The sequence below is a fragment of the Anomaloglossus baeobatrachus genome, chromosome 8 (assembly GCF_048569485.1).
Source record: "Anomaloglossus baeobatrachus isolate aAnoBae1 chromosome 8, aAnoBae1.hap1, whole genome shotgun sequence".
NCBI lineage: Eukaryota > Metazoa > Chordata > Amphibia > Anura > Aromobatidae > Anomaloglossus > Anomaloglossus baeobatrachus.
Genome location: NC_134360.1, coordinates 166,526,813 through 166,552,872, shown reverse-complemented (window position 1 = coordinate 166,552,872; position 26,060 = coordinate 166,526,813). Strand labels below are relative to the sequence as shown.

Genomic DNA, 26,060 nt, shown 5'->3' with positions numbered 1-26,060 from the left:
ATACAGGTCCATTCTATATCCTGCATTACAGTACGTCTGTATATACTATATGTATATAGTGTAGATGTATGTGTACAGTATAGTGTGGTGTATACACTATATACAGCTCACAGCATCTATATTATATATATACAGCCAGCAGCCTTTATATTATATATACAGAGGGAGGGGGGGAAAAAAAAAAGTATTTGATACACTGCCGATTTTGCAAGTTTTTCCTAGAAAGAATGGACAGGTCTCAAATGTTCATCATAGGTACTCTTCAACTGTGACAGACAGAATCTGCCCCCCCAAAAAAAAATGAAAAATAAAAGATGAAAATCATGTTGTATAATTTTTAATTAATTTGCATTTTATTACATGAAACAGGTATTTGATTCAATAGAAAAACAGAACTCAACATTTGATACTGAAACCTTTTGTTTGCATTTACAGAGGTCAGTCATTTCCTGTAGTTCTTGACCAAGTTTGCACACTCTGCAGCAGGGATTTTGGCCCTATCCTCTATACAGGTCTTCTTCAGATCTTTCAAGCTTCGGGGCTGTTGCTGGGCAACATTGAGTTTCAGCTACCTCCAAAGATTTTCTATTGGGTTCAGGTCTGGAGACTGGCTAGGCCACTGCAGTACCTTGAAATGCTTCTTACGGAGGCACTCCTTAGTTGCATTGGCTGTGTTTTGGGTTATTGTTATGCTGGAAGACCCAGCCATAACCCATCGTCCATGCTCTTACTGAGAGGAGGAAGGAGTCTGTTGGCCAAAATTTTGCGATACATGACCCCATCCTTTCTCCCTTATTTACGGAGCCAATTGTACTGTACCCATTGCAGAAAAGTACCCCCTAAGTATGGTGTTTCCACCCCATGATTCCCGGTTGGGACGGTATTCTTGGGGTTGTACTCATCCTTTTTCCTCCAAACATGGCGAGTGGAGTTCATACCAAAAAGTTCTATTCTGGTCTCATCTGACCACATGACTTTCTCCCATGACTCCTCTAGTTAATCCAGATGGCCAATGGAGAACTTCAAACAGGCCTGGACATATTCTGGCAGGAGCAGGGGGACTTTGCGTGCCCTGCAGGATTTTAATCCATGACTGCACAGCGTTATTAATGGTAATCTTTAAGACTGTGGTCCCAGCTCTTTCCAGGTCATTGACCAGGTTTTTTTTTCATGTAGTTCTGGGCTGATTCCTGATCTTTCTTAGAATCATCCTTACCACGAGGCGAGATCTTGCACGGAGCCCTAGATCGAGCAAGATTGACAGTCATCTTGTGCTTATTCCATGGTCTAATAATTGCACCAACAGCTGTTGCCTTCTCTTCGGAAGAAGCAGGGAGGGCACCCTCACGCCTCATCTCAGGTAGTAATGCATTGTCGTCCTGGGCACATGGTGGCTATGTTTCTCTTCCAGTGCCCCCACATTTTCTGCCTGTACGCAAAAGGATGAGTGAGTGTGTGTGTGTGTGTGTGTGTGTGTGTGTGTGTGTGTGTGTGTGTGTGTGATTTATGTGAAGGAGGGAGAAAGCTAGGCCCTGGGGGCAGATATATGAGAAGGGTGAGGGGGCTGGTTGGGTCTTGAAATCGCATCACAGGTGCGGAGAAGAGGGAGGGTGCACTTTCTCCCATCTCCTCCGCTGTCTCTCTCTGTGTATATCACACTAAAGTCACATAACATGCGAGTGCAGTGCGATGTTTCACACGCTCCCGTAGACTTGTATGGGAGTGTGTATGCTGAGACTCGCTGCAAAACGCAGCATGCTGCGATTGCACGGAAAGCACGATTCGTGTAGAGAAAAAAAAAACAGGAAAGAGGAGGAAACTCCCTCATTGATTAACACTGTTGCGAGTGCAATCTGATTTTTTTATCAGATTGCACTTGCATAAGGAAATCGCAGGTGGAAAAGAACCCTAACAGTGCAAATTTGGTGCCCTCTATCACAACACATTTGCCATTAATGTCTAAACCGCTGGCCACAAGCGTGAGTATAAGGCCATGTGCGCACATTGCGTCCTATACCTTGCAAAAATGAACGCATCCTCTGGCAGAATTTGTCACTGTCAAATTTGGCTCAGACCACAAAAGTGCAGGAAATACGCATGCGTTTTTCTAGCGTTTTTGCCGCGTTTTGATCATGTTTTACATGCATTTTCTATGCTTATAGTCAGATGCATTTTCAATACAAAGACACTACTAAATAAAGTTTAAACATTCAAACACTAGGAAAAAAAAAAAATCATGATTTAAATCATACACAAAATAGCTAATTTTAATTCAAAGATTATTGTGATTTAATATGTATAAAATAACATTAAATTGTTTGACTCTTTTTAAAGTCGGGCAGAATGTGAGGGCAAATGGAAACGTCATGACCACACTATAATGCTAAAAACGCATGCTTTGATTTTGTCAAAAAAGCATAAATTTTGCATCAAAAGTGCATGTAAAACGCTAGGAATTTGATTAACGATGCGTTTTGTTAATTCTCATTGACTTCAATGTTAGCAAAACGCAGCCAAAATGGCAAAACCAATTGACATGTAGCTTCTTCAAACGCAGAGATTTTGACAAATTTTTGACACCAAAAACGCTGCATTTTTTATGCATAGTGCGAACAAGAAAGCTCTATTTTCATAGACTTTGCCTGGAAATCAAAACGCATGCATTTTTGCATAAAATCGCTGCAGTTCAAAACGCTGTGGAAACGCATTAAAAAATCCTACGTGCGTACATGGCCTAACCCTAAGTGAAAAAGGCCAAATTGTACCCAAGCTGCAGTATTTTGTGTGGCCACCATTATTTTCAAGACGTGCCTTACCTCTCTTGGGCATGGAGTTCACTAGAACTTCAAAGGGACCATTGAATCCTCTTCCATCCTCCAGGACGACATCACAGAGCTGGTGGATGTTAGAGATCTGGCGCTGCTCCACTTTCCATTTGAGGATGCCCCACAGATGCTCAATAGGGTTTAGGTCTGGACATATGCTTGGCCAGTCCAGCACCTTTATCTTCAGTTTCTTAACAAGGCAGTGGTCATCTTTGAGGTGTGTTTGGGGGTCGTTCTAATCTTGGAATGCCCTGCGACCCAGTTTCTGAAGGGAGGGGATCATGCTCTGTTTCAGTATATCACAGTACATATTGGCATTCATAGTTCCCTCATTGAGCTAAAGCTCCCCACAGCCAGCAGCACTCATACAGCCCCAAACCATGACACTCCCACCACCATGCTTGACTGTAGGCAAGAAACTCCTGACACCATCTGAACCAACTAAGTTAATCTTAAGTCTTATTAGACCACAGAACATGGTTTCAGTAATCCATGTCTTTATTCTTCTTGTCTTCAGAAAATTGTTCGCAGGCTTCCATGTACATTTTCTTTAGAAGAGGCTTCCTTCTGGGAGGCCAGTCAAGCAGCAGGCCAATTAGATAGTACTCTGACCATAAGCCGCACACCGACAGGCGGACTCCACATCCCGGTAACCTCTGCAGTGATCGGCGTATGGTCTGAGCACTGATAGGCTGACCCTCACCCCTGTAACCTCTGCAGTAATGCTGGCAGCACGCATTTTGAAAAGACAACCTCGACCATGATGAGGTCTGTACTGAGTGAATTCTGTCTTGCTAAACCGCTGTAAGGTCTTGGCCACAGTGCTGCAGCTCAGGTTGAGGGTATTGGCAATTTTCTTATAACCTAGGCCATCTTTATGTAGAGCAACAATTATTTATTTAAGATCATCAGAGAATTCTTTACCATGAGGAGCCATTTTGAACTGTAACAGATATGAGCAATAACACCATATTTAACACACCTGCTCCCCATTCACACCTGAGCCCTTGCAATACCAAAGAGTCACATGACACCAGGGATGGAAAATTGAGCCCAATTTGCCCATTTTCACTTAGTGGGCGGTTTACTAATTTTTGCTGACAGTGGTTTAGAAATTAATGGCTGTAATGTTATTTAGAGAGCACACCAAATTTACATTTACACAAGTGGTACACTAATTTACATTGTATCAAAGTGTCATATCTTCAGTGTTGTCCCATCAAAAGATATTTTTTACAAACATGAGAAGGATGTAATCACCAAAGTGATCATATCATCTGAAATAATCAGAGCCTGCCTTAAAGAGACAGACAAGGCCAAGGACGTATATACGCGTCCTTGGTCGTGAAGTTAACCTTCACGACCAAGCACAGATTCTACATATTCTACACTACTCTTTCATGTTGCTTTTTATGCGATTTCGTAGTTATAGAACTATTTAACTTCGAGCTCATGATCACCTAAGCATACAAATATGCAATAATTCAGTTAACAGACAAAACACTGATGAAGTGAGTTTGTTGACAACCATTTATTATACTATGTAAACTCTGGCACTCAAAAAAGGGTTATGTTATGAATATTCTTTTATTCAAGATATAAATTTGTAACAAAACAGAAAAGTTTCGGCTATTTGCCTTCTTCAGTTTTGTATGGTTCTATTATAATGAAAGATATATACTGGACTCACAACACTTTATCTTGAACAATAATTGAAGCAATATTATATCTCTATTACTCTGACATATATCAGGAAATTCATTATAATAAATTGCCCATAGTATAGAGGGAGTATCCGGTAATTAAATAGAAGATCATTAGTAACTATGGGAACGTGATAGACTGCTTCACCAGTGGTCAGAGGAGAAGTTCCGGATACTCCCTGTATACTATGGGCAATTTATTATAATGAATTAATTCATTATAATAGAACCATACAAAACTGAAGAAGGCAAATAGCCGAAACGTTTCTGTTTTGTTACAAATTTATATCTTGAATAAAAGAATATTCACAACGAAGGGAATTTTGTTACTTACCGTAAATTCCTTTTCTTCTAGCTCTTATTGGGAGACCCAGACGATTGGGGTATAGCTACTGCCCTCTGGAGGCCACACAAAGCACTACATTAAAAGTGCAAGGCCCCTCCCCCTCTGGCTATACCCCCCCGTGGTATCACGGGTTCTCCAGTTTTAGTGCCAAAGCAAGAAGGAGGAAGCCAATAACTGGTTTAAACAAATTAACTCCGAATAACATCGGAGAACTGAAAAACCGTTCAACATGAACAACATGTGTACCCGCAAACAACAAAAAAACATCCCGAAGGACAACAGGGCGGGTGCTGGGTCTCCCAATAAGAGCTAGAAGAAAAGGAATTTACGGTAAGTAACAAAATTCCCTTCTTCTTCAGCGCTCTATTGGGAGACCCAGACGATTGGGACGTCCAAAAGCTGTCCCTGGGTGGGTAAATAAATACCTCATGTTAGAGCTGCAAAACAGCCCTCCCCTATGGGGGTGTCACTGCCGCCTGCAGGACTCTTCTACCTAAGCTGGCATCCGCCGAAGCATAGGTATGCACCTGATAATGCTTGGTGAAAGTGTGCAGACTGGACCAGGTAGCTGCCTGGCACACCTGTTGAGCCGAAGCCTGGTGACGTAATGCCCAGGACGCACCCACGGCTCTGGTTGAGTGGGCTTTTAGCCCTGAAGGAACCGGAAGCCCCGCAGAACGGTAGGCCTCTAGAATTGGTTCTTTGATCCATCGAGCCAGGGTGGCTTTAGAAGCCTGCAACCCCTTGCGCGGACCAGCGACAAGGACAAAAAGTGCATCGGAACGGCGTATGGGCGCCGTGCGGGAAATGTAGATTCTGAGTGCTCTCACCAGATCTAGCAAACGTAAGTCCTTTTCATACCGGTGAACCGGATGAGGGCAAAAAGAAGGCAAGGAAATATCCTGATTAAGATGAAAAGAGGATACGACCTTAGGAAGAAACTCCGGAATGGGGCGCAGCACAACCTTGTCCTGGTGGAACACCAGGAAGGGAGCCTTGGATGACAGAGCTGCCAGCTCAGACACTCGCCGAAGCGATGTGATCGCAACAAGAAACGCCACTTTCTGCGACAGCCGAGAAAAGGAAACTTCCTTCAGAGGCTCGAAGGGCGGCTTCTGGAGAGCAACTAGTACCCTGTTCAGATCCCATGGATCTAACGGTCGCTTGTACGGGGGCACAATATGACAGACCCCCTGCAGGAACGTGCGCACCTTAGGAAGACGTGCTAGACGCTTCTGAAAAAACACGGATAGTGCCGAAACTTGCCCTTTAAGGGAGCTGAGCGACAAGCCCTTTTCTAACCCCGATTGCAGGAAGGAAAGAAACTTGGGTAATGCGAATGGCCAGGGAGACACTCCCTGGGCCGAGCACCAGGATAAGAAAATCTTCCACGTTCTGTGGTAGATCTTAGCAGAATTCGACTTTCTAGCTTGTCTCATTGTGGCAACCACTCCTTGAGATAATCCTGCAGATGCTAGGATCCAGGACTCAATGGCCACACAGTCAGGTTCAGGGCCGCAGAATTCTGATGGAAAAACGGCCCTTGGGACAGTAAGTCTGGTCGGTCTGGCAGTGACCACGGTCGACCGATCGTGAGATGCCACAGATCCGGATACCACGACCTCCTCGGCCAGTTTGGAGCGACGAGTATGATGCGGCTGCACTCGGATCTGATCTTGCGTAGCACTCTGGGCAAGAGCGCCAGAGGCGGAAACACGTAAGGGAGCTGAAACTGCGACCAATCTTGAACCAAGGCGTCTGCCGCCAGAGCTCTTTGATCGCGCGACCTCGCCATGAATGCCGGGACCTTGTTGTTGTGCCGGGATGCCATTAGGTCGACATCCGGCACTCCCCAGCGGCGACAGATTTCCTGAAACACGTCCGGGTGAAGGGACCATTCCCCTGCGTCCATGCCCTGGCGACTGAGGAAGTCTGCTTCCCAGTTTTCTACGCCTGGGATGTGAACCGCGGATATGGTGGATGCTCTGTCCTCCACCCACATTAGAATGCGCCGGACTTCTTGGAAGGCTTGCCGACTGCGCGTCCCTCCTTGGTGGTTGATGTATGCCACCGCTGTGGAGTTGTCCGATTGGATTCGGATCTGCTTTCCTTCCAGCCACTGCTGGAAGGCTAGTAGGGCAAGATACACTGCTCTGATTTCCAGAACATTGATCTGAAGGGTGGACTCCTGCGGAGTCCACGTCCCCTGAGCCCTGTGGTGGAGAAACACTGCTCCCCACCCCGACAGACTCGCATCTGTCGTAACTACTGCCCAGGATGGGGGCAGGAAGGATCTTCCCTGAGATAATGAGGTGGGAAGGAGCCACCATTGTAGAGAGTCCTTGGCCGTCTGGGAAAGCGAGACTTTCCTGTCCAGGGACGTTGACTTCCCGTCCCATTGGCGGAGAATGTCCCATTGAAGTGGGCGCAGATGAAACTGCGCAAAGGGAACTGCTTCCATGGCTGCCACCATCTTCCCTAGGAAATGCATGAGACGCCGCAATGGATGCAACTGGCCCTGCAGGAGAGATTGCACCCCTGTCTGTAGTGACCGCTGCTTGTTCAGCGGCAGCTTCACTATCGCTGCTAGAGTATGAAACTCCATGCCAAGATACGTTAGTGACTGAGTCGGTGATAGGATCGACTTTGGAAAGTTGATGATCCATCCGAAAGACTGTAGAGTCTCCAGCGTAGCATTCAGGCTGTGCTGACATGCCTCCTGAGAGGGAGCTTTGACCAATAAGTCGTCTAGGTAAGGGATCACCGAGTGTCCCTGAGAGTGCAAGACTGCTACCACCGCCGCCATGACCTTGGTGAAGACCCGTGGGGCTGTCGCCAGACCAAATGGCAGAGCTACGAACTGAAAATGGTCGTCTCCTATCACAAAACGTAGAAAACGTTGATGTTCTGTAGCAATTGGCACGTGGAGATAAGCATCTTTGATGTCTATTGAGGCAAGGAAGTCTCCTCTGGACATTGAGGCAATGACAGAGCGGAGGGTTTCCATCCGGAACCTCCTGGCGTGCACATGTTTGTTGAGCCGTTTTAGGTCCAGAACAGGACGGAACGAGCCGTCCTTTTTTGGAACCACAAAGAGATTGGAGTAAAACCCTTGCCCTTGTTCCTGAGGAGGGACTGGGATCACCACTCCTTCCGCTTTTAGGGAATCCACCGCCTGCAGCAGAGCATCTGCTCGGTCTGGATGTGGGGAGGTTCTGAAGAACCGAGCTGGAGGACGAGAATTGAACTCGATTCTGTACCCGCGAGACAAAATGTCCGTCACCCACCGGTCTTTGACCTGTGACATCCAAATGCCGGAAAAGCGGGAGAGCCTGCCCCCGACCGGCGATGCGGAGGGGGGGGGCTGGAAGTCATGAGGTAGCCGCTTTGGAAGCGGTACCTCCATTTGCTTTCTTGGGGCGTGTGTGAGTCCGCCACGAATCTGAGTTTCTTTGCGTCCTCTGAGTCCCTTTGGACGAGGTAAATGGTGTCTTGCCCGAACCTCGAAAGGACTGAAACCTCTGCTGCCACTTTTTCTGCTGAGGTTTGGATGTTCTGGGTTGTGGTAAAGAGGAGTCTTTACCCTTGGACTGCTTAATGATGTCAACCAATGGCTCGCCAAACAGTCTATCTCTAGACAAAGGCAAACTGGTTAAACATTTTTTGGAACCAGCATCTGCTTTCCAGTCCTTTAACCACAAGGCTCTGCGCAAAACTACCGAATTGGCGGACGCCATTGAGGTGCGACTGGTAGATTCTAGGACCGCATTGATAGCGTAAGACGCAAACGCCGACATCTGCGTGGTAAGGTGCGCCACTTGCGGCACTGCTGGATGCATGATAGCATCCACTTTTGCTAAGCCAGCTGAAATAGCCTGGAGTGCCCATACGGCTGCGAATGCCGGAGCAAACGACGCGCCGATAGCTTCATAGACAGATTTTAACCAAAGGTCCATCTGTCTGTCATTGGCATCTTTAAGTGAAGCGCCATCCTCCACTGCAACTATGGATCTAGCTGCAAGTTTGGAAATCGGGGGGTCTACCTTTGGACACTGTGTCCAGCGCTTGACCACCTCAGGGGGGAAAGGGAAACGCGTATCTTTAGATCGTTTAGAGAAACGCCTTTCTGGGTGAGCGTCGTGCTTCTGGATTGATTCTCTGAAGTCAGAGTGATCTAACAAAGCACTCAATTTACGCTTGGGATAAAGGAAACGAAACTTCTCCTGCTCCGCAGCCGCCTCTTCTGCTGAAGGGGCTGGGGGAGAAATATCCAACATCCTATTGATGGCTGAGATAAGGTCGTTTACCATGGCATCCCCATCCGGGGTATCCAGGTTGAGAGGGGTTCCAGGAGTGGATTCCTGATCACTCTCATCAGACACATCACAGGGAGACTGATTGTGCTGAGACCCTGAGCAGTGTGAAGACGTCGAGGGTCTTTCCCAGCGAGCTCGCTTAGGGTGGCTGGGGCCATCATCTGAGTCATAATCCTCGGCCTGTGAAGCCGGGGACCCCCCTGTGGGCTGGATACATTCCAAGTAAGGGGGACCTGAGGACAGAGGCCTCGCCGTGCCCAGAGACTGAGCCCCTCCGAAACAGTCAGCAGCTACTGCTGACTAAAATCTGTGGAGCTATGCATGGAATGTCTGACCTCCTTCGCACACAAAGCTAAAACTGGAGAACCCGTGATACCACGGGGGGGTATAGCCAGAGGGGGAGGGGCCTTGCACTTTTAATGTAGTGCTTTGTGTGGCCTCCAGAGGGCAGTAGCTATACCCCAATCGTCTGGGTCTCCCAATAGAGCGCTGAAGAAATAACCCCTTTTTGAGTGCCGGAGTTTACTTCATATTATAGTCATATTTTTTCTCCAGAGCACCTAATTACCGGTGGAGCTTAGCCATACTTTTTTCTACGACAACCATTTATTGACCTATAACGGATAAGTAGGGTCCCGACAAATTGCACAATTAACCAACCACCACACAAAAAACATCACTTTTTTGTAAAATTATTTTTATTTAAATCCATAAAACAAACAAAACAAAAAAAAAAAAAGAAAAAAAATGTACAATGCAGAATATTTCTCACTGTTGTATCCTTGGTCCAATGTCCTGCACCATTCCCAAGAAACGTCACCTGGAATAAGAGAGAGATTAATTGTGAACAGTAGATTGGTATCTGGCCTGTAAAACCAATACATGTTGAGAATCTGTCATTGGATTCATGCCGCCCAAACCATGAGCAGCATTAATCGGAGCCTGGCTGCATGTATGGTTTATTCAATGCAGCATTTCAGAGGAATCAGTTTGAAAACTCAGATGTGGGGTGAGAGACATAACTAGTTGAAAGGGGCTGTGTACATGAGAGACCTGACAACTGGAGCATGGTGGGTAGAAGCGGCCGGCGAGGTCATCAGACTAAGGCTGGTTTCACACTACGTTTATTTAACATCCGTCCTTAACGTTATTTTAGCGGAAAAGCGGATCCAGTGCAAATGCGTTTTCATTTCAATGCATTTGCAATGGACTCGCGTTAACATGCGTTCACCTGCGTTTGTGTGCGTTATAGTGAGGATCCAGCGACTTGCAGTTTTTTAACATGTTTCAAAAACGCTACTTGTAGCGTTTTTGAGCTGCGTCCAAATACTGCAAATTGCTGGATCCTGACTAAACAGCACGCGAACGCAGGTGAACGCTGGCGTGCAGATAGACAGGATCCTGCTTTTGTACTGAGCATGCCCAGAAAGTACTGAGCATGCCCAGAACCAGTCTCGCGTGATCTGTCTCTCTCTCCTCCTCCCTCCCTCACCCTCTCTCTCTCTATCTATGTCTTTCCCCCTTCCTCCCCTTCCTCTCTCTCTCCCACCTGAGAGCTGCGGACACTCGTAACCAAGGTAAATATCGGGTAACCACTTCTCTTAGTTACCCGATGTTTACGTTGGTAACGTGTGCAGGCAGCCCGGCTCCTAGCAGCTGCAGACACTCGTAACCAAGATAAATATCGGGTATCCAAGGCCGATGTTTACCTTGGTTACCAGTGTCTGCAGCTGTCAGAAGCCGGCTCCCAGTCTAGCTCCCCTCACTCCCAATCACGACTCCAATGCCCGCCCCTAAACATCCAGTGACAGGATCCTGCAAAATAACAGATGCGTTTGCATACGTTATTTGCTGTAAAAGCAGGATCCGTATTTCCTCTAAAATAACGTTAAGGACGGATGTTAAATAAACGTAGTGTGAAACCAGCCTAATCAGGTCTCTCTACATCCACAGGAGGCTTCTCAAACTTTGTCTCTGAAACCCAGCAGTCATGGTGCAGCCAGTATCTGATTCATGCTCCCATTGGTACGAGCAGCTTGAAACTATTGACAAGCCCCTTTTAAAAAAATGTTACATTACAGTATAATGTCTGTGAATCAATACAATTATACCAGTCCCAGGCTTCAGTCAGACAAGGCATGAACCGGAATATGTAACTAGATCCCATCAAATGTTTGCCTGTAAAAAAGCCCCCTGTCTGAAAATCTAGCATTTGCAGCTTCACTACATTTATTCTCAATGGGATTCAACCTGGCGATTCCAAGAACAATGAATGGAGCAAAGGTGCATACACTCAGCCTCCGCTACAATCAGAAAGAGACCAAGTGGAGGTCACTGTGGTCAGACCTCCAGCGTTAGGCAAGTTATCCTTAACCGCATGAATTCTAACTCGGCACGGCATGTTTGAGCTATCCCATACAGTTTTATCACGTCAAAATAAAAGTGGCTATTATACAGCTAGCAATAGTGGGCATTGACAAGTAGGCAGTAGAGATGAGCAATTCAATTTGGAGGTCAAGAAATCCAGTTTTACAAAAAATAAAAAATCTGATTCTCCCATTTCCGAATATTTAGTGATTTACTTTTTGCGAATTCAGTCTTCAATTTTCCCCTCTGCAAAAAGACTGATAAAGCAGTGAGGGGGGGGGGGGGAAACAAGTTCTCACTAGCATCTAGTAGACCTGAGTGGTCCACTACCTGAATCGTCTGACGCACTGACTAGGCCTCAGGAAATACATACTGTGACATCACAGGTCTACTCGATGCTAGAAGACCCTGTATAAAGTAAAGATGGATGAAGAAGATGGTAAAGATGTGAAGAGGAGGCCAGAGAGAACATTTCAGAGGACTTGACAGGGGCTGCATTTATGTTGTTGGGTTTGCAACCACAGCACATACTAAAGGCATATTTGGTTCCCACTGAATAAATGTAATGCAGCAATTTAATTTTCTAGCCTAATTTGAGCAAAGTGCTCCATTCAAAATTCTTAAGATTTGCTCCTCACTAGTAAATGTCTATGGTATATCCCCTAAAAAAAAGCAGCAATGATAAGTGAAGGTCCAAGGAATGGGAGATCTGTCAATCTTGAAAACTTGGTCCCATAGAGACATGCCATACTGTAAATGATGGGTGAAGACAGACAGTGGATCATGTAACTCTGTTTTGGAAGAGCTTAGAAGTTCTCTATAGATAGAAGGAGGAGGGGGGGTAAACAAAACAAACAAACAAAAAAACCCACAACTTAACAGAAACAAAACAAACATTTTGCCAGGTCGGATAATGCCATTAGCCTGCAGATACAGGGTTAGCCCCAAATTTCATCTTCCACTTGTAGTGACAGCGCAGCTAGTCACTGCCTATAGCACTGAGAGGCCTCTGTAACCGGCCCCGACTGACAGTGCATCAGTGAGGAGCCGGCTGTCAGTCAAAGTCCCGGAGCGTGCTTTCAGTCACCACTCAGGGCCTTATCACTGAATAAAATTCATTGTCTCCCGGTAGCCATGCACTTTCTAATACCACGAACTTACAGATTAACCCTATATCTGAAACTTCATAGCGTTATCCAAGATATTTTAAACTACGTCAGAAAGCAGAGACTGTCATAAAATAAATTATACTCACCAGGTAAATCCGACTGGTCTTTGTCAGCTCTCCTATTTTGATGATGTGCCAACCAAGTGCAACTGACCGCTGCAGCCAATCAATGGTTAATCAGGGGTCTTGTGCAGTACATACAGGAGTCAAAGTGGGCACAGCAATTGGCTGCAAGGGTCACATGCGCTTTAATGGAGTTCTATCACTGCAGTTAAATACACTCTGGACCACTGACATGATCAGGGATGGATTTTCAAGGAGAGAACAAGTTGTCATTTTATCACATTCCCTGCTTTGTGGAATTATTATTATATCCTGAAAAACCAAATGTAATCTGCACGACTAATGTACAATCACTCAACAGAGTTTAGTACCACAAAATGACCAGAAATGCATTGGAGCCAAGATACAGCCCTGGACTTGGCATCTGTTCATGTGGGGCTTAATAAATTAACTGGGTCAAAAGGATACAACAGGAAAGGATACATTTTTTTGTTCATATCAAGCAGCAGTTGCACGGCCATCTTTAAGGAGAAGAATAGCAACTGTTTTCAGTGCGTGGGATTGTGCTCTTGATAAAAGACATCACATACTGTAAAGGATCATGGCCGCCGTAGCTGGAAACTTACTACTGTAGTAGCTGTAGAATATTAGCCACACACTATATACATAAGTGGTGGGACACCTACACATTATTCCTACAGGAGCTTAAGACCTCCCATTCTGGGTCTGCAGACATTAATATAGCGTTTGTGCCCCCACTGCGGCAAGATACAGCGTCCACTCCATGGGAAGGCTTTCTACAAGACTCTGGAGTCACCTGTGGGAATTTTTGTAGTCTCATCCATAAGGGCATTTATGAGTTCAGACACGGCTGTTGGGAGGGGGTCTGGCTCCGTCTCCATTCTAGATAGTTTCATGATGTTCAATGATCTTGTGGTCAGGGCTCTGTGCGGCCAGTTAAGTTACTCTCCCAACCATGCCTTCATGGATATTGCGCTTTTTTGTAATGGGGCATAGAGGAACAGAAAAGGTCCTTCCCCAAAACTGTTCCCACAAAGATGGAAACTACAATTGTCGAAAATGTCTTGTATGCTGAAGCATTAAAATTTTCCTTCTCAGGAACCTAGGGTTTAGGTCTAGGGCAACCCCAGAAAAACAACCCCAAAGCATTACCCTCCTAACCTTAACTTTGAAGTTGGTACAATGCAGTCTTGGTTGTCAGACTAGCGGATAGATGCGCGATTCTTCACTTTGCACTGCTCCAGAGTGCAATGGTGACTGCTTCACATCATTCCATCCTATGCTCAGCATTGTGCCTAGTATTGTAAGGCTTGTGCGGAGCTGCTCAACCATTGAAGCCTATGCTATGAAGCTCTTGCGCTATCGTTAATGCCAGAGAAGGTTTGGTACTATGCTTTTTATACTTATGTATAATGTGGTCCAGCACTTGGGTGATCCTGCTCTGTAAGTTAATATGATCTCACCTTGCAGTTGAGTTGCTGTAGTTCCTACACGCTTCCACTTCTCAATAATACCACTCACAGTTGGCCATGGAATACTTAGGATGCCATCACTGTGACAAGTCACTTCATGAAATTTCTTCCCTCCTATTTGGGAGCCAGGCTCAAATTCAGTGAGCTCTTTTGTACGACTTATTCTTTCAAAAAAGTTTGAAAAGGCAAACTGCAAGGGGATGGCTTTCATACAGCTTGGCAATGGGACAGAACGAAAAATTTGAATTCAATGATTGAAGGGATTACCCAGGATTTTTAAATTGATGACGTTGATTATGAATATCTGATCTGACACCTGGCAACCCCACCCATCAATTGTTCCCATTGTTGGCCGAATGTGGTTAGTGCTGGAGCTGCATAGCACCACTGTCAACTGTACAGTGACAACGACTAGGTAAGGTATATAATAATTTATTCATTTATATAGCGCTATTAATTCCATAGCACTTTACATGGTATATCTGCCCCAATATGAAGTAATATGGGACAGATGTGCCGTACCCGTCAATGGTTACTATATAGTTTACAGGTGTTTAGTTCTGAGCTGCAACTGAGCACATCTGAGTGCTACCGAGAAGCAGCTGATCGGTGGAGGTGAGAGGTGTCGCACCCTTACTATATTGATAATCTATCCTTAGGATAGGCCATAAATATGGAAGTCCAGGATAACCATAACTGGTATGTCCAATACTTCTGTCCCTAGTGTATGAAAGGACAATTCTAATTCATTAAAGGATCAAAGTTTAGTAACCGGTGTTTACAGCCAACAGCTTATTATTATTCCTTGGATGTTTTCAGTCCAGAAACACGTATACTAATAAATGAAATGTAGCACTGTCACCCCTTTGTAAGTGTACTAATGCTTCCTTATGTAACTTATAGGCATTCAAATGTCAGGCCCCAAAGACAACTGGGAGTGTTTGATGCTGAGGAAACTAAAAGGGGTATTCCCACCTGCAAAATCCTATTCCAATATGTAGTAGGTGTAATAATAATATTATCAAATACCTCCAATTAGAAATGTAGTATAGTTCTTCTAATACAGCCACGTCTTTTACTTCATGTTAGGCTCTTAGATATGGGAATACCCAAAATTGTGTGCAATTTTATCACTAAGCAATCACCACTCCATGCACTGGTAGTTTGTGGGTGTTTGCTCCATCAGTGTTTTGCAGCTGTGTTGCCTCCATCTTTATTAGGGGGTTTTGCTGCATCCTGTCAGCGCATTGGATCCTTTGGCCTGGACAGGTTAACCCCTTAATGACTGCGGGCCATAAAATTACCTCCTAGCGGTCATAAAGTTACTGCCCGCGGTCTCCTGGCAGCAGCATGCTGCGATCGGCACACATCTCAGCTGATTTTCACAGCTGAGATGTGTGCCTGCTAGGCATGAGCAGAATCGTTATCTGCTCGTTCCGTTTAACCCCTGTAATGGCGCTGTCAATATGTGACAGCGCCATTATAAAACGCGATCACGGTAAAGTTTTACTTACCGCCCGATACCGGAAGTCACGTGACATGATCACGTGACTTCCGATGGTTGTCATGGTAGCACAGGGTCATGTGATGACTCCTGTGCTAGAGATGAACTACTTTCACTTTCGCTTTCCACGTAGGCCAGGGAAGCAGAAAGTGCACGTATCTGCTGTTTACAGCTGTGTAGCTGTGATCAGCAGATAGTGCAGAGCGATCGGATTGCTGATCGCAATAGCCCCCTAGGGGGACTAGTAAAATAAAAAAAAAAAAAAAGTTAAAAAAAGTTTTAAAAAATTAAAAAAAAAACCCCAAAAACCATAAAAGTTCAAATCACCCCCCTTTCGCCCCATTGAAAATTAAAGGGTTAAAAAAATAAAAAATATACACACATTTGGTATCGCCCGATCTATCAAAATATAAAATCAATTAATCTGATCAGTAAACAGCGTAGCGGCAAAAAAATTCCAAACGCCAAAATGACGTTTTTTTGTCGCCACAACTTTTGCGCAAAATGCAATAACAAGCGATCAAAACGTAGCATCTGCGCAAAAATGGTACCGTTAAAAACGTCAGCTCGAGTCACAAAAAATAAGCCATCACTGAGCCTCAGATCCCGAAAAATGAGAACCCTATGGGTCACGGAATATGGCGTAAAACGTGTGCCACTTTTTTCAGACAAACGTCCGAATTTTTTTTAACCCCTTATATAAAAGTAAACCTATACATGTTTGGTGTCTACGAACTCGCACTGACCTGAGGCATCACACCAACACATCGGTTTTACCATACAATGAACACAGTGAATAATATATCTCAAAAACAATAGTGCTATCACACTTTTTTTGCAATTTTTCTGCATTTGGAATTTTTTTTGCCATTTTCTAGTACACTATATGGTAAAACCTATGGTTTCATTGAAAAGTACAGCTCGTTCCGCAAAAAATAAGCCCTCACATGACCATATTGACTGAAAAATAAAAAAATTATGTCTCTTAGAAAAAGAATGGTGAAAAAAAAACCGGAAAGCGAAAAATCGGCCGGTCGTGAAGGGGTTAAGACTTACCCTCTTGTTTGGCCATAAGTAATAATGAGAATACCCCTTTAAAGCATTTCAGTTGGAAACTCCATTCTGAAATGTCGTGTCCCAACTGAAAAGATTGGTACCAAAGCCATCAACCATATTTTAATCTGAATGGCTTATTAAATTAAACGGAGGAAAATTTACTTTAAGTAATTGTTCTTTTTTTTTGGGGGGGGGGGGGAGGGGAGGGGGGGATTGCGATGAAATTCTTCACTTCTCACAATTGAGAATTGTTCCATTATAAAAATCAGTCCTATCTAAAAGAAACCTTCCCTATTTTAAGTGTCCCTGAAAAGTTGTGATCGGCCAGGTGCACGCAGGCTTGTATAACTTACCTTGACCACTATCTCCTGGTCGGTGTTTTAACGGCTTTAGGCTTTGGACGAGCCGATCGAGCAAATTGCTGGTGTGGACTTAAGGTAAACAATGATGCAAAAGTGATTCATATATACAGACCAGTTTGGCATTTAAGACTAAATGTAAACATGAATGTATGTAACTGCTGAAAGCCAGCTACGCCTATCCAGCAGAGTACAGAACCTGTATGGGAGAAATGAAAGTAAAGCACATTCTGCATAGTTGTTCTACGCCGTTCGTTACATAAAATAATCTCTCACCAGGTTTTTACCACCTAATTTGACAGGAGCATATTGTAGAGACAGAGACCATGAACCCAGCGATGTGCCACTTACTGGATTGCTTGCTGTAGTTTTGATAAAATAACTGTTTTAACCAGCAGGAGATTGTCAGTAGCTCTGTATAACCTCACCCCACCACCAATTGTTAGCTGTCTGTGTGCACTGTGCATAGGCAAAAAACAGTCCGTGCAATGGGAGGGATTTTACAGAACTCAGCATTCAAAGAACTAGCAGAGCTTGTTGATGAAGGACCACCACATCAAAATTCTGTCATGGCCAGCCCAGTCTCTAGACCGGAACCCCATTGAAAACCTCTGGAATATAATCAAGAGTAAGATGGATAGTCACAAGCCATCAAACAAAGAAGAACTGCTTACATTTTTGCACCAGGAGTGGCATAAGGTCACCCAAAAGCAGTGTGAAAGACTGGTGGAAAGCAGCCAAGATACATGAAAGCTGTGATTAAAAATCATGGTTATTCCACAAATATTGATTTCTGAACTCTTCCTGAGGTAAAACATTATTATTTCTAAATGATTATGAACTTGTTTACTTTGCATTATTTGAGGTCTGAAAGCAATGCATTGTTTTGTTATTTTGACCATTTGACATTTTCAGAAAACACAAAATTTCAAAATGTATTGCTTGGAAACATATTATATACATATATATATATATATATATTATATACACACACACACACCGTATTTTTCGCTTTATAAGACGAATATATTATATACACACACACACACACACACACCGTATTTTTCGCTTTATAAGACGCACTTTTCCTCCCAAAAATTTGAGTGGAAAATGGGAGGTGCGTCTTATAAAGCGAATATAGCGGTACCTGGGGGTCATGTCTGTGCGGTGATCGGGCGGCCGGGTGCCTGTGGCTGCGTGCAAGTGGCCGGGGACCTGTGCTTGCGTGCGGTGGCAGCTAGGTACCCGTGGCTGCGTGCGGCTGGCGGCCGGGTGCTGTGTGCGGGCGGCGGCCGGGTGCTGTGTAGAGATGAGCGAACCGGTCCCGGTTCGGCTCGAGGTCGGTTCGCCGAACGGAGGTCCCGTTCGAGTTCGGCTCGTCGAACGTTCGACGAACCGAACTCGAACTGCATAGGAAACAATGGCAGGCAATCACAAACACAGAAAAACACCTAGAAAACACCCTCAAAGGTGTCCAAAAGGTGACAAACAACTCACAACACATGGGAAAGAGACAAGGACATATACTCATGCGAAAACAAAACAGCTGGACAAGGAAAAAGAGGAGGACACACAGATATATGAGTATATGCAAGGAAACATCGATGCCATTACTTTGCAACTTGAGCCCTGCTCATTTTAGGCTTCCAATCTGGATAAATTGCCTGAGATTGCCACGTACGCCTTGGGGATCTTGTCGTGTCCTGCAGCCAGCGTTCTCTCGGAACCTGTCTTCAGTGCTGCTGGGGGTCTGCTGGCAGATAAGCACACGTGTCTGTCCACTGACAATGTGGACATGGCTCTCAGAGGACTTTTCTTCCCCTGGGTCAGCCAGGGGACGGGAAAGGCACGCGTATTTTTGAGAGTGCTTCATGCAAAGCATCTTTTTCTTTTTCAAAAGGGGGCTCTACCGATGCCAGTCAAGTGGGGTGTGTGTGGCACAGTTAGTGGCAACGAGGGAGACTGTGGTTGGAGTCCCCTCGCTGTGTTTCTAAAAGAACCAAAATGAACAAATCATGGCTCTCAGAGGACTTTTCTTCCCCTGGGTCAGCCAGGGGATGGGAAAGGCACGCGTATTTTTGAGAGTGCTTCATGCAAAGCATCTTTTTCTTTTTCAAAAGGGGGCTCAACCGATGCCAGTCAAGTGGGGTGTGTGTGGCACAGTTAGTGGCAACGAGGGAGACTGTGGTTGGAGTCCCCTCGCTGTGTTTCTAAAAGAACCAAAATGAACAAATCATGGCTCTCAGAGGACTTTTCTTCCCCTGGGTCAGCCAGGGGATGGGAAAGGCACGCGTATTTTTGAGAGTGCTTCATGCAAAGCATCTTTTTCTTTTTCAAAAGGGGGCTCAACCGATGCCAGTCAAGTGGGGTGTGTGTGGCACAGTTAGTGGCAACGAGGGAGACTGTGGTTGGAGTCCCCTCGCTGTGTTTCTAAAAGAACCAAAATGAACAAATCATGGCTCTCAGAGGACTTTTCTTCCCCTGCGTCAGCCAGGGGATGGGAAAGGCACGCGTATTTTTGAGAGTGCTTCATGCAAAGCATCTTTTTCTTTTTCAAAAGGGGGCTCAACCGATGCCAGTCAAGTGGGGGGTGTGTGGCCCAGTTAGTGGAAACGAGGGAGACTGTGGTTGGAGTCCCCGCGCTGTGTTTTACATGCTTTTAGAAGGGCATGACATGGCTTAGAGGTTGACTTTCAGCATCTGGAAACTGTTGGCTACCAAAATGCTGCCTTTCCAACCGAGGATTTTCGAGACCTTATGCCCATCGCAGTGCCCCAAGAGCCGATGCCCAGGCGCCACTCCTTCTGCAACAAAGGCGTGCACGCGCTACACCAGCATGTTGCACTAAACATCACTGATTCCTTGAGAAACTCTGTGTGACAGGGTGCTTTTCACCACAGATAATTGGCCCAGTAAGCATGGACGGGGGCGTTACATGTCGCTGACTGGGCAATGGGTTACTGTGGGGAGAGATGGAGAAGGGTCTGCTGTACAAGTCTTGCCGTCCCCACGAGTTGTTTCAATCCTTCTTCTGTATGTAGAAGTTAATACACTGCTTCTGCCTCGTCAACCTCGTGTGGGTCCTCCACCTTGGCGCAAACACTGTGTGGTCAGGCCACCCTTCCTTGTAACTGCGCACAAGGACAACCACACACCTCCTTACTATGCTGGCAGCAGAGCTCAATGCCATCAGGCGGTCAAAGTTTTACTTTGAAATGTATGGGAAATGTGAGTCACACCGCTGAGAAGTTGTGGACGGTTAGCTCTGGAGACCGAGTTTCATCAATGGTTGTCTCCACTCAACCAGCAGCCAGGGAAAGCCGGGTGCGACAATGATGCAAACATGGGTGCGGCCCTTCGCTGTGACAATGTGACACACGTGCCTTGTGTGGTTCACGTGTTGAACCTGGTTGTCCAGCAATTTTTAAAGCACTATCCTGGCCCACATGGCCTTCTGCAGAGAGCACGGTGTAACGCCTTGCTTGATCCACACACTCAGATGGGCTGTAAATGATAGGCTAGAGGGAAGCCACTCACCAAACAGGACACCTAGAACCCTGAAACCCTTTAACCCCTATACAGGGATTAGGAATTGCACAGGGCCCAAGGTGATTAATACCTGTGGAAGGCTGCAGTTCCAGAGAATAGTAGTCAGGCAGGGTCAAAACATTAATTGAGGAACAGGAACAGAATGGGATGGCCAGGACTTAATCAGAAAACAAGCAGAGGTGAAATGCGGATCGGCCAACAAGGTACATAAACAGCAAGCAGGAAAAGTAGTCAGGTAACAAGCACACAAAATCATAAAACTGAACTGGGGGTAAAAGTAACCAGAGGTCATAGCTATGTCTGGCAGTGGTCTGCAGACAGGATGGGCATAAAAAAGGGTGTGGTGTCTTCCCATTGGTTGTAGCTGAATGATGGTATTTCATCTGTGAGATACCCACCAGCTACATTCAGCCAGAGATTCTGCATCTGTCAAGGTAATGCAGCCCAGTGGGTGAGCATAACCTGCGTCCACCTGCGCCGCTGGCATCGACTCCTCTCCCATCATCAGCACTATTCATGAAAGGAACACGTTGTCACCTGGCGACCGGAGTACAAATTGACGGAGCGGACTCTGTTGGTGACTTAACAGCCGTGTGCGGCAATGATGCAAACCTGGCTGCGGGCCATCGTCAGGGCAATGTGACACACGTGCCTTGTATGGCTCACGTGTTGAACCTAATTCTCCAGCAATTTTTAAAACACCATCCCGGCCTACATGGCCTTGTGCAGCGGGCACGCTCGCTTTGTGCTCACTTCCATCGTGCGAACACAGCAGCTCAACAACTTTCATCACTCCGGAAGTCTTAGGGTCTGGCAGTTAAACGCCAGAAATGCGATGTTCCGACACGCAGGAATTGGAATCTGCACATGTTGCAGCGTGTGTGGCAGCACCGCAGAGCCCTGCTGAAATACGGTATGATATATAGCCTGGGATAACTTGATCCAGAGGTGGTGCAGATCACGCTGCTGGAGTGGTGTCAGATCAAGGACCTATGCACCCTTCTACACAGTTTACAAATGTCGACGAAGATGTTTAGCACTGGCGATGCCATTCTCAGCGTGACAATTCTGGTCATCTACAGGATGGAGCACACTGTAATTATTATTCGGAGTCAGGTGTTGGGACAAGAGGAAGGGGAGGAAGTACAGGAGGAGTCATATGCGGAAGGGATAACAAGATCTACGAGGTCCAGATGGTCAGCGGCACCTATGCGGCAGTCATGGTGAGGGAGAGGGATTAACAAGGGCACATAGTATCAGCAAAAAGTGTTAAGGAAGGTGCAGGAGCCCATGAAGAAATGGAGGACGAACTGGCGATGGGCATGGAAGACTCAGCAGATGAGTGACAGCTTGCTCACATTTCGGTTGTGCGAGGTTGTGGGGAGAGGGCAGAGGAAGGAGGCACGATTCTCACGTCTCTGCCACCAACACACCAAGGACTTGGTCCTCCTGGATGCACAAGACACATGAGCGCCTTCTTGCTGCACTACCTACAACATGACCCTCGGATTGTACGAATTCAAAGTAATCCAGAATACTGGGTTGCCACACTGTTAGATCCCCGGTACAAGACAAAATTTGGCAAAATAATTCCTGCCATAGAAATGGACGCACGTATACAGGAGTATCTGCAGAATGTGGTACGCAATCTTAGATCTGCTTTTCCACTAAACACCAGTGCTGCAGAGTGAATCTCAACGCTTTGTCATGGATAGGAGGAAATGGTCTTTTACTTGTCCACATCTGAGGGACCGAGGGCTGGCTGCTGTGCTGAGATGGCGTTGAGTACGGTGTCCCTGCAGAGTTGCACTTTTGGTCATATACCAAAATGAGTTGAAAAAGGACAGATGCTGGTGGAAAGGGGAACAGGTGTGTTGGAAAGGGGAAAAAGTTTTGGTCCGTGGATTTGGTGGTTAAGCAACAGTAACATTTGCTGAAGAAACACCATCTGTTACAGTGGGACTGGCAGATTTGGATAAAGTGGTATATACTATGTTACCGCTATATAACGAAAATTAATAAGAAAAGAAAGAGAAAGGTATATATCCCCATCAGCAGTCAGTGTCCACCGTGCTCACAGTTGGAAAAGGAGAGGTTGGCAACTGGAAGGTTTGGTGGAGGATACAGAGCTGTGTGGCTATGAAAATAATAGTAGCCTGAACCGAGTTAGACGCCATTCGGATCTGGAGACTGGGAGCCCTGTTAGCGTCACAGGGTCCACATGCCCACCCAGCCCAGGAACTCCCTGTTAACAACACAGGGGCCATTCAGTACGCTGACCGTGTGCATTGGGGCCACACCTGTGGACAGCAGGCGCATCAGCAGCAGCAGGCCTGTTAATGCCACTGGGCTGCACAAGCAGGACTGGTAGGACAGGAGCTGGTCTTAACCGTTCTGCGTTACCAACTGTGGTGGTGGCCTGCATCAACACCCTATCCTTGCCTACCTCTGGCCTAAAGCCGCAATGGGTTCAACACATGGAGGTGTGCTCTTTCGGAGCATAATAGAAGACTGCGCACCTCCTTGTTGGCTCCAGCCCCTTTTATAACCTGGGTCCGCCCCAAACCAGGGTGAACCACAATGCACCTCCTGGAGACAAAAGTAGAGTGACACGTCATGAGTGGCATAACTAGCGTCCTATTTGGAAACGCAACTTCAATGATGACCTCATGGCTGCCATGACCCAAACACCTCACCAGTCATCGTCTGACCATCAATAATGCGGTGACAAGTCATAGGGGTGGGCCTCTGCAAGCCATTTGGGAGGACACCTGATGCCCTGTGGTCTATATGGGACCCCCACATCAGGGGCAGGGCCAAAGAGTTCATTACCGGACCTAGTTTCTGATGCAGTAAGTGCCTGACCATGGTCAGTTGCATGAAATACAGTCTCTGAAAAAAGATTATCAGCTTTAGCATGGTGTCTAGGCACAAAACAGGACTTAGACCCGGCACGGAATGCAAGCACCTGTGCAAAGAGGCTTTTCACACTTAGTGTGGGAGCATGCGCTGTATCCCGAAATGAAGACTTAGCGTCAGGAATGGCACAGTCAGGCTGAGCATACTCACTAGGCGAAACACTGTAATTAGGCTGCAGCTGGGGTAAATCGGCACACGCATGCGCACTAGCTGCCTCTCCACACTTAGACGTGGAGGGGAAATTGCTCTTGGAGATGCTGTCTAGGAACAGAAGGAAAAGCTAAAGGAAGCCTGACTTTCTATCCCTCCGAATTATCAAATGCAGCAATGAATTCCATGAGTTTGCTATAACATTAGCGTAGCAAAATGTGCATGAGGGTGTCCTGCACAGGTGCTAGAAATAGCTTGGCACCAGTGGGGCACTAATGGAGTACAACAGCCACTTCTTGTATGCCACTAGGTACACTGACTGTTTGCTAGTATAATGGCTTAGTTATAAAAAGTTGGAGTGTGCAATGCAGGCAGACGTGCTGCAAATATCTTTGCACTACTGTGACTACACAAAAGTCCAATAGCCACGTTTAGGATGCCACTAGGTACACTGACTGTTTGCTAGTATAATGGCTTAGTTATAATGAGTTGGAGTGTGCAGAGGACAGGAGGGTACAGTGCCAGGATTGTGGGGCTCTGGGTAGAGGAATGGAAGCCTGCCTTTCTATTCCCTCCTAATAGGGAAATGCAGGGAGGAAATCCCTGACCTTGGCTACACAGACGCTGTCGCTGTTTTCAGGACCTGCCACCTATGGCTCTTACCCTGCCGGTTTGAGCCCTTAAAAGGACTGCTAGAAAGTGCTCTCCCTAAGCTGTCCATCGCTGTGTATGGAGCGCATACAGCTGTATCAGCGATAGGACAAAGGACGGAGCTGCGACAGTGATGTCTGACACCAAAGACGCAGAAGAGATAATGGCGTCCTGGAGGAAAATGTCCGGTTTTATAATGCAGGGACATGTGACATGGACATCCTATCACACATGCCGTTGCTTCTCTGGCTAAAAGTCCACTTAGCTGTGTGTGTGTCTGGGATTGGCTGACATGCTGGCCCGCCCCACAAGACGCGCGCGCTTAGGGAAGGAAGACAAGGAAAAAAAAAAAAAAATGGCGATCGCCATTATAGAAACAGCAGTGATCTGAAGGCGCTGTTCACGCACAGTATACACTGAAATGTCATAATAGTGTGATTCACAGAGTGACTTCCACTATTACAGCGGAAACCAAGCTAGGAATTAGCTGGTTTTTTGCTGCAAGAACCGTTCTCGAACGTTTCTAGAACTATCGAGCTTTTGAAAAAAGCTCGAGTTCTAGTTCGATCTAGAACAGGCCCCAAAATCACTCGAGCCTAGAACTGGAGAACCTCGAACCGCGCTCAACTCTAGTGCTGTGTGCGGGCAGTGGCCGGGTGCGGGCGGCGGCTGGGTGCAGGCGGCGGTTGGGTGCCTGTGCGGGCGGCTGTGCAGCAAGTTACCCAGCGCGTGCACAGATGGAGCCCTTGGATGAGAGCGCCATCTGCGCAGGCGCCATTATTTGAACCGGGACCGCGGATACTGGGACACTCACTGCACCGGCCTGCTGCATGACTCACCCGCCGTCGCTGCTGCTGCTGCCGCCACCACCACCACCACGGGTCTCCCGGCTCCTGCCACCCCGGACGCCACCTGCCACCACGGACCCCGCTGCCACTGACCTGCCAGCACAACCTCTGCCTCCTGTGACCCCGCTTCACCACCACTGCTGGCCACCTCCGGTAAGAGAACACCGGATTATAAGACGGACCCCATTTTTCTTTTTTTTACCTTTTTTTATATCTAAGTTTGGGGTGCGTCTTATAAAGCGAAAAATACGGTATATATTATATATTATATATATATATATATATATATATATATATATATATATATATATATATATATATATATATATATATATATATATACACACACACACACACACACACACACATACATATATATATATATATATATTTGTGTACTCACCGTAAAATAGTTTTCTCTTAGCCATCATTGGGGGACACAGGACCATGGGTGTTATGCTGCCTATCCATAGGAGGACACTAAGATGCAAAAGCATAGCTCCTCCTCTGCAGTATACACCCCCTGGCCGGGCCAGGCAAGCTCAGTTTTAGTACACAAGCAGTAGGAGGGGAAAAAAAAAAAAAAAAAAAAAAACAGTAAAAACTTCTCAACAGAGGAACATGAGAAAATAAAAAAGAGTCATAACCAAATAAGGTACTGAGAGAACCAAGGCCCAACAGGGCAACAGGGTGGGTGCGGTGTCCCCCAATGATGGCTAAGAGAAAACGATTTTACGGTGAGT

General features: G+C 46.1%; 1 protein-coding gene across 2 annotated transcripts in view; it reads right to left on the bottom strand.

Annotated features, from left to right (window-relative positions):
* Positions 1 to 9,902: 9,902 nt before the first annotated feature.
* Positions 9,903 to 26,060, bottom strand: part of RNPC3 (RNA binding region (RNP1, RRM) containing 3) — a 119,879-nt gene continuing 103,721 nt past the window's right edge. The window contains exons 14-15 of one of the 2 annotated variants that reach the window (XM_075322199.1): positions 17,195 to 17,262; positions 9,903 to 10,010 (exon numbers count right to left, since the gene is read on the bottom strand). In XM_075322199.1, coding sequence (XP_075178314.1) covers positions 17,203 to 17,262 — 60 coding nt within the window. In that variant the 3' untranslated portion in view covers positions 9,903 to 10,010; positions 17,195 to 17,202. Of the gene's footprint in view, positions 10,011 to 10,513; positions 13,310 to 17,194; positions 17,263 to 26,060 lie in introns of those variants that run through there. The other variant, XM_075322200.1, reaches the window with a different exon arrangement.